This window comes from Oncorhynchus keta, chromosome 21, assembly GCF_023373465.1.
Source record: "Oncorhynchus keta strain PuntledgeMale-10-30-2019 chromosome 21, Oket_V2, whole genome shotgun sequence".
NCBI classification, from domain to species: Eukaryota; Metazoa; Chordata; class Actinopteri; order Salmoniformes; family Salmonidae; genus Oncorhynchus; species Oncorhynchus keta.
In genome coordinates this window covers 6,866,625-6,877,696 of record NC_068441.1, presented here as the reverse complement: position 1 = coordinate 6,877,696, position 11,072 = coordinate 6,866,625, and the positions used below count along the sequence as shown (strand labels likewise).

General features: G+C 42.4%; 2 protein-coding genes across 5 annotated transcripts; both read left to right on the top strand.

Annotated features, from left to right (window-relative positions):
- The first annotated feature begins 220 nt into the window (after positions 1 to 220).
- On the top strand, positions 221 to 2,322 carry LOC118400015 (tumor suppressor candidate 2-like). 3 transcript variants are annotated; one of them, XM_035796341.2, is made up of 4 exons: positions 221 to 413; positions 1,037 to 1,280; positions 1,580 to 1,700; positions 1,816 to 2,322. In XM_035796341.2, exons 2-4 carry the CDS (start codon positions 1,129 to 1,131, stop codon positions 1,879 to 1,881), a joined length of 339 nt encoding a protein of 112 aa, XP_035652234.1. In that variant the 5' UTR covers positions 221 to 413; positions 1,037 to 1,128; the 3' UTR covers positions 1,882 to 2,322. The 3 variants fall into 3 exon arrangements, with proteins under 3 accessions (XP_035652234.1, XP_035652232.1, XP_035652235.1); XM_035796339.2 differs by having other exon boundaries at positions 413 to 558; XM_035796342.2 differs by lacking the exon at positions 221 to 413 and adding an exon at positions 612 to 635.
- Positions 2,323 to 5,540: 3,218 nt separating this feature from the next.
- Positions 5,541 to 10,724, top strand: LOC118400011 (hyaluronidase-2-like). Of its 2 annotated transcripts, none has more exons than XM_052473271.1 (4): positions 5,541 to 5,722; positions 6,531 to 7,513; positions 8,354 to 8,443; positions 9,500 to 10,724. In XM_052473271.1, exons 2-4 carry the CDS (start codon positions 6,578 to 6,580, stop codon positions 9,890 to 9,892), a joined length of 1,419 nt encoding a protein of 472 aa, XP_052329231.1. In that variant the 5' UTR covers positions 5,541 to 5,722; positions 6,531 to 6,577; the 3' UTR covers positions 9,893 to 10,724. The 2 variants fall into 2 exon arrangements, with proteins under 2 accessions (XP_052329231.1, XP_035652227.1); XM_035796334.2 differs by having other exon boundaries at positions 5,541 to 5,841.
- Positions 10,725 to 11,072: the final 348 nt, after the last annotated feature.

The following is an 11,072-nucleotide window of genomic DNA, read 5'->3' as shown; positions in this document are numbered from 1 at the left end:
TGGTAGTGGGAGTATGCTATTGGGATGATATTCATTAGCTAAACAATGCTATTCATGGGAATTATTTCCCCACTTGGCAGTTATGGATAGGGAGTGATTGACTTGGGCAGGAGCTCACTGGAGCTGAGTACCAGCATCTAAAATGTTATACTACTTGAGCTCCTGTTCCTCTTTATAGAATATTAACTCAAAAGTATTGTGGTGCTCCTGCACTTAAATGTAAAAAGTACCGGCACCCAAAATGGGTGCAGGCACCTATTTCAGTCCAAGTCAAGAACTGTAGATAGGAGTTAACACAGAAAGTACCTATTATTAATGTCCTCGCGATGGTGTGCCACTGATATATGTGTATATAAACATCACAGTGGTGTGCAGTACTGCTAGCTACATTATTGCTGTGACTCATGTGCAAGGTGAGCTGACCAACCGTTTCCGTTATTTCGGACCAGAGTCACAGTGTGTACTTGTCGTTTGGGATCTGTGGCTAGCTAGCTAGACACATTGGCTATATTTGAGAAAACACTACCGTAACGTTACGCAAAGGAGGGAGGAATCCAAGTGAGCACTGAACCCTGGATAGAAGCCACGTCGCTAAAAGAATAAATATGTTTCTATAAATGCTGTCACTATAAATGGTTAGCTGGCAAATTGAGCTAGCTAACGTAAGCTAGTTTAGCTTGCTAGCTAACGGTTTATTATGCGGGCGAAGTTTAGCTAACAGCCAGTGGACTGTAGGGATAGCTAGCTAGCTTTGGTTAACGTTAGCAGTTTGAAAGCTCTACTAAATATATTTGCAATATTTATCAAACTTAACTAACTGCAGTGAACAGTGTTAGCTAGCAAGCTACTTGACGTTAGCCATCTAGGGCAACCTCGTTTGCTAACGTAGTTAGCTAAGTTACCTTTTGGAGCTAGCTAGGTAACCTATCTATTTAATAGCTTGCTTAGTAGCTAGATATTGTTTGCAGCGTTTGGTCAGTGTGGTAGCATGATTAGGCTAGCTAAAGCAACAGTACCTATGGCTTCTTGCTTTCAGATCCAAACCAGTAGAAAACTGACTGGTTGGCCAGCTCATATAATCGTTGCCTAGGAGTTTCTGTGACAAGGGATAATGTCCCACCACTGAAGATGGGAGGCAGTGGATCCAAGGTGAAAGGTGCTTGGCCATTTGCTGGTTCGGGAGCTGGAGGGGATTCGGGCAGTGAGGGGCAAGAAGATCACTCTGTTGCCCGGCTCAAAGGGACCAGAAAAGCAACCCCATTTATTTTCACAAGGAGGAGGTAATACTGTGTAGTAAATGCAATAAAATGTATGCCTAGTGGTTAGAGCGTTGGACTAGTAACCTAATGTTTGCGAGATTGAATCCCCGAGCTGACGAGGTAAAAATCTGTCGTTCTGCCCCTGAACAAGACTGTTAACCCAATGTTCCTAGGCCGTCATTGATAATAAGAACTTGTTCTTAACTGACCTGCCTTGTTAAATAAAGGTAAAATGTATGTATATCTCTACCAACCACAGGGTAGATCCTTAAATGAGTCAAACGCTTTCCATTCTGCTCATTTTTTATTTATGTTGATAGCTCTCTCTACTATGATGAGGATGGGGACCTGGCTCATGAGTTCTATGAAGAGACTGTAGTGACAAAAAATGGCCGGAAGAGGTCCAAGCTGAAGAGGATTCAGAAGAACCTCATACCTCAGGTGAGCTGCTTGGATGTACACTTGTGAAAGTCTTAGACTGACAGTGTTGGAAATGTTTCCAGTTACCCATGGGTGTTGTTTATAATTAAGAGTGGATGTTGTTATCTGTTTGCAGGGAATTGTTAAGCTAAACCACCCCCGGATCCATGTAGATTTCCCTGTCATCCTCTTTGAGGTGTGAATCCCACTGGGGGGGGTGGTCTAACGCAGAAAAGACACATCACTACAACCGCTCCATCCTGAATGCTAGTGTTCCTCTGAGAGAATGGGTGGGATGTCTGACTACACTCAGAAGCTGTCGACAGACCACCAGAGTTATGTTGCGGACAAAAAGAAAGGGGAGGAGGAGTAGATAGAGTTAAACGTTCTGCCTTCTGTGATGTAGAGAAGTGTGTGTGTGTGAAAGAAAGGTAGCAAGATCAGGGGAAGGTTTAGGAATTCCCACTGTACTGTATATGTTGACCATTTTCATGTTGTAATGTTATCATATCTAAGTCTGCCTCTATGATTGGAGGCCAGACCTGCACTAGTCAACTTTTTTTAATGTAAAAAAAAATAAAATACAAAAGCTGTCTGAGTTGGAAATACTTGAATAAATGGTTTACCAGGCTGAAAGACTGTATTGAGGCATTCCCCTTCATTATCCAGTCCACATATTTACATTTAATATATACATTATACATATGAATATATACATATGTTTCATGTTCTGATGAAGAGTGTTGTTCCATAACAATGTGGTCACAGTAATGAGGTTTTCATGACTCAGACTAACATAATTTACTGGTCCATTCAAAAGCCTTTTCCATGTGTAGTTATCACAATCCTGTGAAGCTGTTTTTGGTGAATCTTGTTTTTCTGCTGTACCCCTGTTTTATCACCAGGGTGCAATGCTCTTGTACATGTGGGTCTTAAATGTTTGATTCTCTTAACGTTTTTGGGTCAATCATCAATGTTGCCAATTTGAATCATTATGACACATGGCTTATGACATGTCTAGTTTTCTTTATGATCCAGTCATTTATTTATAGACATATTTTGAAGGTCAAGTGACAATGTTCTAATGGTAATCCATTTGCACAGTATCTAATGGTCCACCGGCATGATTATATGGTCAGTTTCAGTGTTGTTTTATTGCTCTCCAATAGCATACGGTAGGCAACAGGCATGTCTGGCCCCTGTAATTGTGTTTCTGGGCTAGAGGTCAGACACTTTTTAGGTATTTCCTCCTTGCTTCCTTTGTTCTGCGGAGTGACTTCATCTGAAGATAAGTTACTCTAAAATGGGTGAGGCTTGTATATGATCATAAATGCATAAGGTGTGTTTTTGTGTTTAAGCTTCACCGATGGAGTAAGAATATAACAATCTAGGGAAGTGTTAGAGCAGAATAGAGAACGGTAAGTAATGTACAATGTGTGATGGAAAAGGTGTGTGAGGGTGTATGTATGGGTGTGGATAAAACATGTGCTGTTACATCATATTTAATTTAACCAGGAAGTCCTATTGAGTTAGGAAGAATGCTTTCCCAAGTGAGTCCTTGATCTGGCACACTTTGGCAGTTTGTAAAGTATGTGAATGAATGGGTTTGTTTGAGTAAAAATAGATGTTCATACATCTGAGATTAAATATAATTTTATAAAGCAGTTTCTCATGATCTGCAATTCAAATTGTAATCTGTGTGGGTTAGATACAATTATACAGTACAGCCCTATGGTCCCTCTTCTTCAAGTGATTGTGGTTGAGGTGATAGTGTGTGTTTCCAGTTCCCCACATTGTTATCGTTTCCTAGTCGTGCCTGGAGGTTGATGATGTAATGTCCAAGAGATATGGGTCAAAGGGAAGCACACAAGATGGAGGGAAACCAGACATCTCTTCCCTCACTCCAGCAGAATCACCCAATTTAGCTCAGCCCTCGATTTGCACGTGTCTCGAAGCTGGGGGAGTGAAAATTATTGACGGTGTAGAGGGCTAATTAGACCCACAGCCACTTCGACCAAGACTGCAGGATTCAGAGCGAAGTGCTATCCCAACACGCACTGCGATATGTTTGGAATTTTCACAATTTCATACAAAAGAATGGAGAGGCATGCCTAATTATGACACGTGCATTTGTTTATGTCTGATGTCGAGACTTGACAAATGTAACATGAAATACCTCCCAAATTAAATGTTTAACAGTTACTGGGGTTTATATATTGTAAAACGACGGGGGGGTTGTTCGTTTGAATTTCATGCTCGTTTTATTATTTAAAGGGTGCAACAATTCTAATAGTTTGCCTAATTTCATTTTGTGGTGGAGAATCCGTGTACCATTTAAACCGATGTGAAATATATTTTCAATAACCAAAAATATTGTATTTTAAGCTGTCTGAAGCTGGTGTAAAAAACTAAAGTGGAAGACGCAAAAACGAAACGTAACAATGGGAAGCATAGACATTGCGCACATATAACATATCTACCACATATTGCTTTCAATGAGAATTACAGATCTATAATTCGCATAACTCACATATTGCTGCTTTAAAAGTGGAACATGAATTGCATCATTCATGTCAGGAGTGTGTCCCAAAATTGATGGGCTCATTGATCCCATCTCCACTCTCTAGAAGTCACCTTCGGAATTTTGTCAGCAACATGTGACAACGGAGGGCCCTCCGAGTGATTTGGCAGGGGCGAGGTGGTGGCTTGGAACTCACAATCTCTCTGTCTCATTCAGACACACGCAGGTGAGTCAGCAGAGCTCGGAGAACCAACAGCAGAACCGAGTCAACTGAGTGACCCTCACAGGATGCGGCCTCACTTCCAGGGATTTTTGTTGGTTATGTGCTCTCAGATCCTCCACGTCACATGCACCCTTTAGGCTTATGTTTTGTTGGTCTTTCCTTCTAACTATTCATTTCAAAGCTTTCAACTACAGCATGCTCTGAATCTATCCATGACGTTGGCAGCATGACAACATGTGGTACTTGTTTGGGTCATTGCGCCAGTGCCAATAGCTGCCATCATGTACCGCGAGCAGTGAAGTCTGCATGCCAGATGCCTTTGTCTGGACAGAGTTGAAATGCTACTGGTCCTAGATATACCATGCTTACATGGAGTTAAACTATAGGCTATTTGTTAAAACTTGACATTATGGTGGAGCCTACTAAAAATGATTTATAAAGGGGTTTTAAGAGGTTTCAACTGTTTAATTATTAGTTTATAGATAGGCATATAACTGTTGAATACATATTTATAAACTAACACTGGTTGAAATGTTGTGCTTGTCATTTAACTGCTTGCAAAAAAATAGCTTAATAATCTGAACTACAGAAAACAAGACCACGTTCATTTATACTGTTTTAAAACAAGGATTTTTAGGATGGGCATGTCATGTCATGCTCATATCGATAAGCAGAACCCCGCACCTCTCTGATTCAGAGGGGTTGGGTTAAATGCGGAAGACACATTTCAGTTGAATGCATTCAATTGTACAACTGACTCGGTATCCCCTTTCATTTCCCAGTATGTATGTTGCCTCTATGTTGTCAGCGGCTCCTAAATCTAGATATTGCAACATTCATCTGTTTTCAATGACTAGTAGCAAACTTTTTGGACTGACTCATTCTAAGTGTATAACTGACAAATTAAACAAACTACTGCATATTCAGCTAAAAACAGAAAATAAACAACATTTTATATATTTAGTCTATAGCCGAAGGTTCATACAATGATTTTGGTGTAATACAATATTGAGAAGCACTTTGACGCGCCTACAAAGTACAGTTTATTTCGCCACTCCCCCCTTTTTTAATGTTGAATGGAACATCCTGAAGGAGTCCGGACTCGCACTAGGGAGGATTTGTTTTATAATTAACCCACTAGGGAAGGAATAGGCGTTGGGTGCAACTGAACTGACACCAGTACAGGGGGGTACGGTACATTCACTGTCGGTTCAAGTTGTAAAGTACAGTAATAATACATTCCAGTGACCAATGAAGTACCAGTGTTTGTACCTATTGTTGCAGGGATCACTTAACCAGGTAGTTATTGGGAGAAGTTTGTTTCAATCACCTTTCTCCATCTTGAAAGACAAACGTGGCTTAATTGGATTATAGGGGTCTCTAGTATTTGGGTATGCTTCCTCATTCTGCTGTACAAGGTAAGACACGTTTTTCTATTTCCTTTTCCACGAATGAAAACTTACTCATGGGCAAAAGGTGGGTGTTATACACACACACACACACGCACGCACGTACGCAAGCACGCACGCACGCACGCACGCACGCACACACACACACACACACACACACACACACACACACACACACACACACACACACACACACACACACACACACACACACACACACACACACACACACACACACACACATCAAACGTGTAAGGGTGTGTTTGCCAACACAAGCTTCTACTGCTGCTTCAAGTATACTGCTGCTAAAACTGTTTCCCCATTCAACTCATTACTTTCAGTAGCCTATAACTTGAACTCAATATTCAGTTGATCATCTTCATGAGAGGTGGTATTGTTTCCAGGGTTGTCATATAGAGTAGGATGCTTGAGCTTAATGCATTTTTCATAGAGGCTTTCACGCTGGGTAGAATGAATTTTTAAACCAGCTGAACTGTTCACACTTTATTATATACCCTCTTCGTTCATAAACCTATTGTATGTCTGGAACCTGTTTGGTGAAAGTGAACCCGCCCTATATCGAAACTTTTCTGGGCATAGAGGTGTAGTACCAGAGTGATTCAAGTTACTGGCAAATCTGAATCTATTGATTGGAAATCAATGTGCTCATGTTGATGTTTGCTCAATTCTCTTTACAGGACAGGAGAGCAGAGAGTAAAAAACACATTAATTCACCACAAAAGTCATGTTGTACTGGACTGCACTGCCTGATTGGAAAGTATTTCTGTTGGTGACACTTCTATGGGACTACCTCTGTGCTGAGGAACTGAAACCCACGAGATGGCCACTGTATCCCCAAAAGCCTCTGGTCATGGCCTGGAATGCTCCGACGGAGGACTGCGGCCCGCGGCACGGTATTCACTTTCAGCTGGAGCAGTTCCAGATTGTGGCGTCGCCCAGCAAGGGCTTTGTCCGCCAAAACCTCACCATCTTTTACAAGGACCGCTTGGGGTTGTACCCCTATTATAAGGAGCACGATGGTGCTGTCATGAACGGTGGGCTCCCGCAGGTTGCCAGTCTCACTCAGCACCTGGAGAAGATGCCGGAGGGTATTCAGTATTACATACGCGAAGCAGGGGCCAAGGGACTGGCAGTTATTGACTGGGAGGAGTGGAGACCACTGTGGATCCGCAACTGGGACGTCAAGAATGTGTACCGCAACCAGTCAAGGCAGCTGGTGGCCCAGAAGAACCCAGCCTGGCCCGCAGAGCGTGTGGCTAAGGTGGCCCAGCAGGAGTTTGAGATGTCAGCCCGGAAGTTCATGCTGGAGACCCTGAGGCTGGCCAAGAGCCTGCGGCCCAACCAGCTGTGGGGGTTCTACTTGTTCCCAGACTGCTACAACCACGACTACAAGAACACTCTGGAGAACTACACGGGCCGCTGCCCTGACGTGGAGGTGGCCCGGAATGAAATGCTCAAATGGCTGTGGATGGAGAGCACAGCCCTCTTCCCCTCAGTCTACTTGGGCACGGTGCTGCGCTCTTCGCCCTCGGGGCGGCAGTTTGTCCGGAACCGGGTGAAGGAGGGGATGCGTCTGGCGTCAGGGGGAGACGGGCTGGCACGCCCTGTCTTTGTGTACGCCCGGCCCACCTATGCCAACGTACTGGAGCTGCTGACAGAGGTGAAGAGACGTTTCTCTGACCGTCACATAGTACTAACCAGGAGAACTTATAGACCATTTGACAGTGGTGTAAAGTACTTAAGTGAAAAAATACTTTAGAGTACTACTTAAGTAGTTTTTTGAGGTATCTGTACTTTACCTTACTATTTACATTTTTGACAACTTCTACTTTTACTTCACTACATTCCTGAAGAAAATATTGTACTTTTTACTCCATACATTTTCTCTGACAACCCAAAGTACAGGAAAATTGTGAAATTCATGCACTTATCAAGAGACACATGGTCATCCCTACTGCCTATGGTCATGCGGACTCACTAAACACAAATGCATCTTTTGTTAATAATGTGTGAGTATTGGAGTGTGCCCCTGGCTCTCCGTCCATTTTTAAAACAAGAAAATGGTGCAAAGAAGTCTGGGAGTTGTAAGAATCATTGATGTGAAAGATATCTAGACTATAAACCTACCCTAATACAATCTTCATTAAGATGTGAATGATGATTTCAATTCACTTAATGTTTTGAGATTTCTATGAATTCTTTGTGGTAGAATAATGCTCCATATCAGAGTGCAATACTCTCTGTTTAATCAATGGGTGGGTTTTATAACCACTCTTTTTTTCTGTGTGTGTGTGTGTGCGCTGTGTTGATAGACCTTGATTCACAGATCAAGCTCTCTCTCTCTATCCATGACCATGACCCTCTGTCCTGAACAATTGTACATGGTGTCATTTTGGTTGTATTTTCATTGGCCGATTTGTGCTGACCTGGGCACTCTGTGTGCTTTGTGATGAATCTGTACGTCTTCTTCGGTCAAGATTTTGAGTGATTCTCCCTGCAGACGGACCTGGTCTCCACCATCGGGGAGAGTGTGGCTCTTGGGGCCGCAGGCATCATCCTCTGGGGAGATCACGCTTATGCCAGCAGCAAGGCAAGTGTCCGCGCAATTACACAAGTCTTGTAAAATCACAACAAATCACATGTGAACACCGAATGACCAACTCACAGGACCTCGCTGCACATCACGGAGTCATAGTCAGTCACGTCACACTCATTCATCCACTTGATTATCAGTTGTGTTTTTGTAGCAGCCCTTCTTCATATCCCATTTGTTCTTATGATTTGAAAGTGTTTGTAGTGGATCTTAAGCTTCATTTAAATTGAGGAGACGCAGGAATGACATTGATGTAAATCTACCTTTAAAGAGCAACTGCCCCAAAAAAAACAACTTCTCATTTAGAAAACAGACGATGTGGCATCGATATGAGTCAGAAACATTTATTCCACTGTCAAAATTGACTACAAAGGGTAAATAGGATCATTTTGGTCATAAAGTTAGTCTCGTCCAAAACAGTTTTGTGAGACTTGAGGTCATGACTGCATCACAATGTAAATTAAGGTTGGGTTTGTTTCAATCCTGCCCACAGCTGGTGGTACATAAGTAATCATCAATTTGGAGTGCAGCTGCATGCGACCAGATCGTAAGGCCTGTGGTGAATTTGGGTTGACTTTGGACATCCCTATGGGGCTAGTTAGGAACCATTGGTAAATTACACAATTTACATGGGACAATATGTAAAAATTCCAGTAGGTCCAGAACCTCAAAACAACTATAAATTGTAGGAATTCATATTCAAATATTGAAAGCATTTCATGAGAAAACTAAAAAGTGTGCAACATGAAAATATTGTCTCATTTATATTGTCTCAAATATTGTCCCGAGCTAGCTCCGGAGATAGGCTATCCAAAGTCAAACCATAATTGCCACGGTTGCACACCAGCTGGCTGAAGCTAATTGGCTAAATAATTGGGCTAACTCTTCCCACCTGTGAACACACACAAGAGACACACACATCAAACCACACACCCCGAAACCAACTCACATTTTAATTCAGTCATTTCTTAATTAACTAAATCTGAAACGAGACCAAAACAGGAAGTTCAGCCACCCTTTAAATGCTCTGTGTGTGTGTGTGTGTGTCTCCAGGCCAGTTGCTCTAGTCTGAATGAATACCTGCGGGGTCCGCTGGGCCGGTACCTGCTCAACGTTACCACGGCAGCAGAGCTGTGCAGCCAGACGCTGTGCGATTCCCTTGGACGCTGCCTGCGTAAACACCCTGACACTGATGCCTACCTGCACCTCAGCACCCGCACCCACAGAATAGAGCCCCTAGCAAATGGAAAACTCAAGGTTCAAGGTCAGCTTGGGGAAGACGACATATTGGGCTTTCAGAGGGAGTTTCAGTGCCAGTGCTATAGTGGCTACCAGGGAGAGGGCTGTGGCCAGAGAGATCCCCAACAACAACGAGACGTCGCAGCTCCAATCATGGCGTCATGGGTGCACTGTTTTTTCCTGCTACTCATCACACTCCTGCTCTGAGTGCAAACAGTACATCCACAGGCATACAGCTACATTCAAATAATTGGACGTGTACTGGTATACACATGACATTATCTACACACATGCGCAAACATTATATAAATACACTTTGGGGCAAATGTATTCACTGTAGTCCAGATTGCTGTAAGGTTGGTGGAACACTGAGTTATGTGGTTGTTTGTGTGTTGATTTGTTTCCCATACATTGGAGGGCTCGCTGGAAATAACTTTGTTTACATTGATCTCTTTCTCAGTCTCCTTCCCACGATATATCTCTCTCAACCCCTCTCCCCTCTTTCAAGGTGTCATTTTCTCATGATCCCAAAATTGATGTTTTTTTGTGTGGAAATGTGTTGTTTTCAGATGTGCTTCTGATGTATGTACGGTTTTGTGTTATGTGTGAGCCAAAATGGGGCCGATGCACTTGATTCTTGGAATAGCACAAAATAGTTCTTATCGCCTGACCTCTGACATTTTTATCTTTAGGTTTCAATATTTATATTAATGTATTTTCACGTTTGTTAAAAAGCTTTTATTTTATGGCAAAAACAAGACTACTATTTTCGCTCTAAAATTGTGCTTCTCTCTTACTGTGTACAATGTTTCAATCACTCAAAATAAATCAAAGCTGTAATTAAGTGATACTGCCAGAGAAGCCTGTGTTTGGAGGATATATTGGCACAGGTGTTGTTCCATCAAGGGCCTGCAAACCGTGCCAATATATCCTCCAAACACCAGCTTCGAGGGCATTATTACTTCTATACAACGGGTTACCAACATATTCAAATAATGAGTGACATATTTTAATTAAAAACGTAACTTTGATGAATTTATTCATACTATTTCATCCTTCCACAAGATATAGTCCCGACACAAAGCTATGGTTGCTTCCCAAGCCGCCTGGTCGTTCGTTCTTTCTGGCATCATTCTTATCCCTTGCTTGCCAGCTAGCCAACTTTGGCTAACACAGTCACGTCAAACAGTGTAGCCAGAATATCAGCAAAGTGGCTGCATTTATGTTTGTTAAAGCTGTTTTCTAGTGATTGTTGGGGGGATACATCCATAGCAATGAACTAATTATGTGCGATTTCGCATGGCATTGAACATTTTCTCTGCCGCCAGGCCACTGTTCAAATGAGACAGCCAACTACACAGCTAACAATCACTTCAAACTGAAAATG

Coding starts and splice junctions, on each gene's coding strand:
- LOC118400015 (XM_035796341.2), top strand. CDS start 1,129: ATGGGAGGCAGTGGATCCAAGGTGAAAGGTGCTTGGCCATTTGCTGGT. Junction 1,281..1,579: donor TTTATTTTCACAAGGAGGAG/GTAATACTGTGT, acceptor TTATGTTGATAG/CTCTCTCTACTATGATGAGG. Junction 1,701..1,815: donor AGAAGAACCTCATACCTCAG/GTGAGCTGCTTG, acceptor ATCTGTTTGCAG/GGAATTGTTAAGCTAAACCA.
- LOC118400011 (XM_052473271.1), top strand. CDS start 6,578: ATGTTGTACTGGACTGCACTGCCTGATTGGAAAGTATTTCTGTTGGTG. Junction 7,514..8,353: donor TACTGGAGCTGCTGACAGAG/GTGAAGAGACGT, acceptor TTCTCCCTGCAG/ACGGACCTGGTCTCCACCAT. Junction 8,444..9,499: donor ACGCTTATGCCAGCAGCAAG/GCAAGTGTCCGC, acceptor GTGTGTCTCCAG/GCCAGTTGCTCTAGTCTGAA.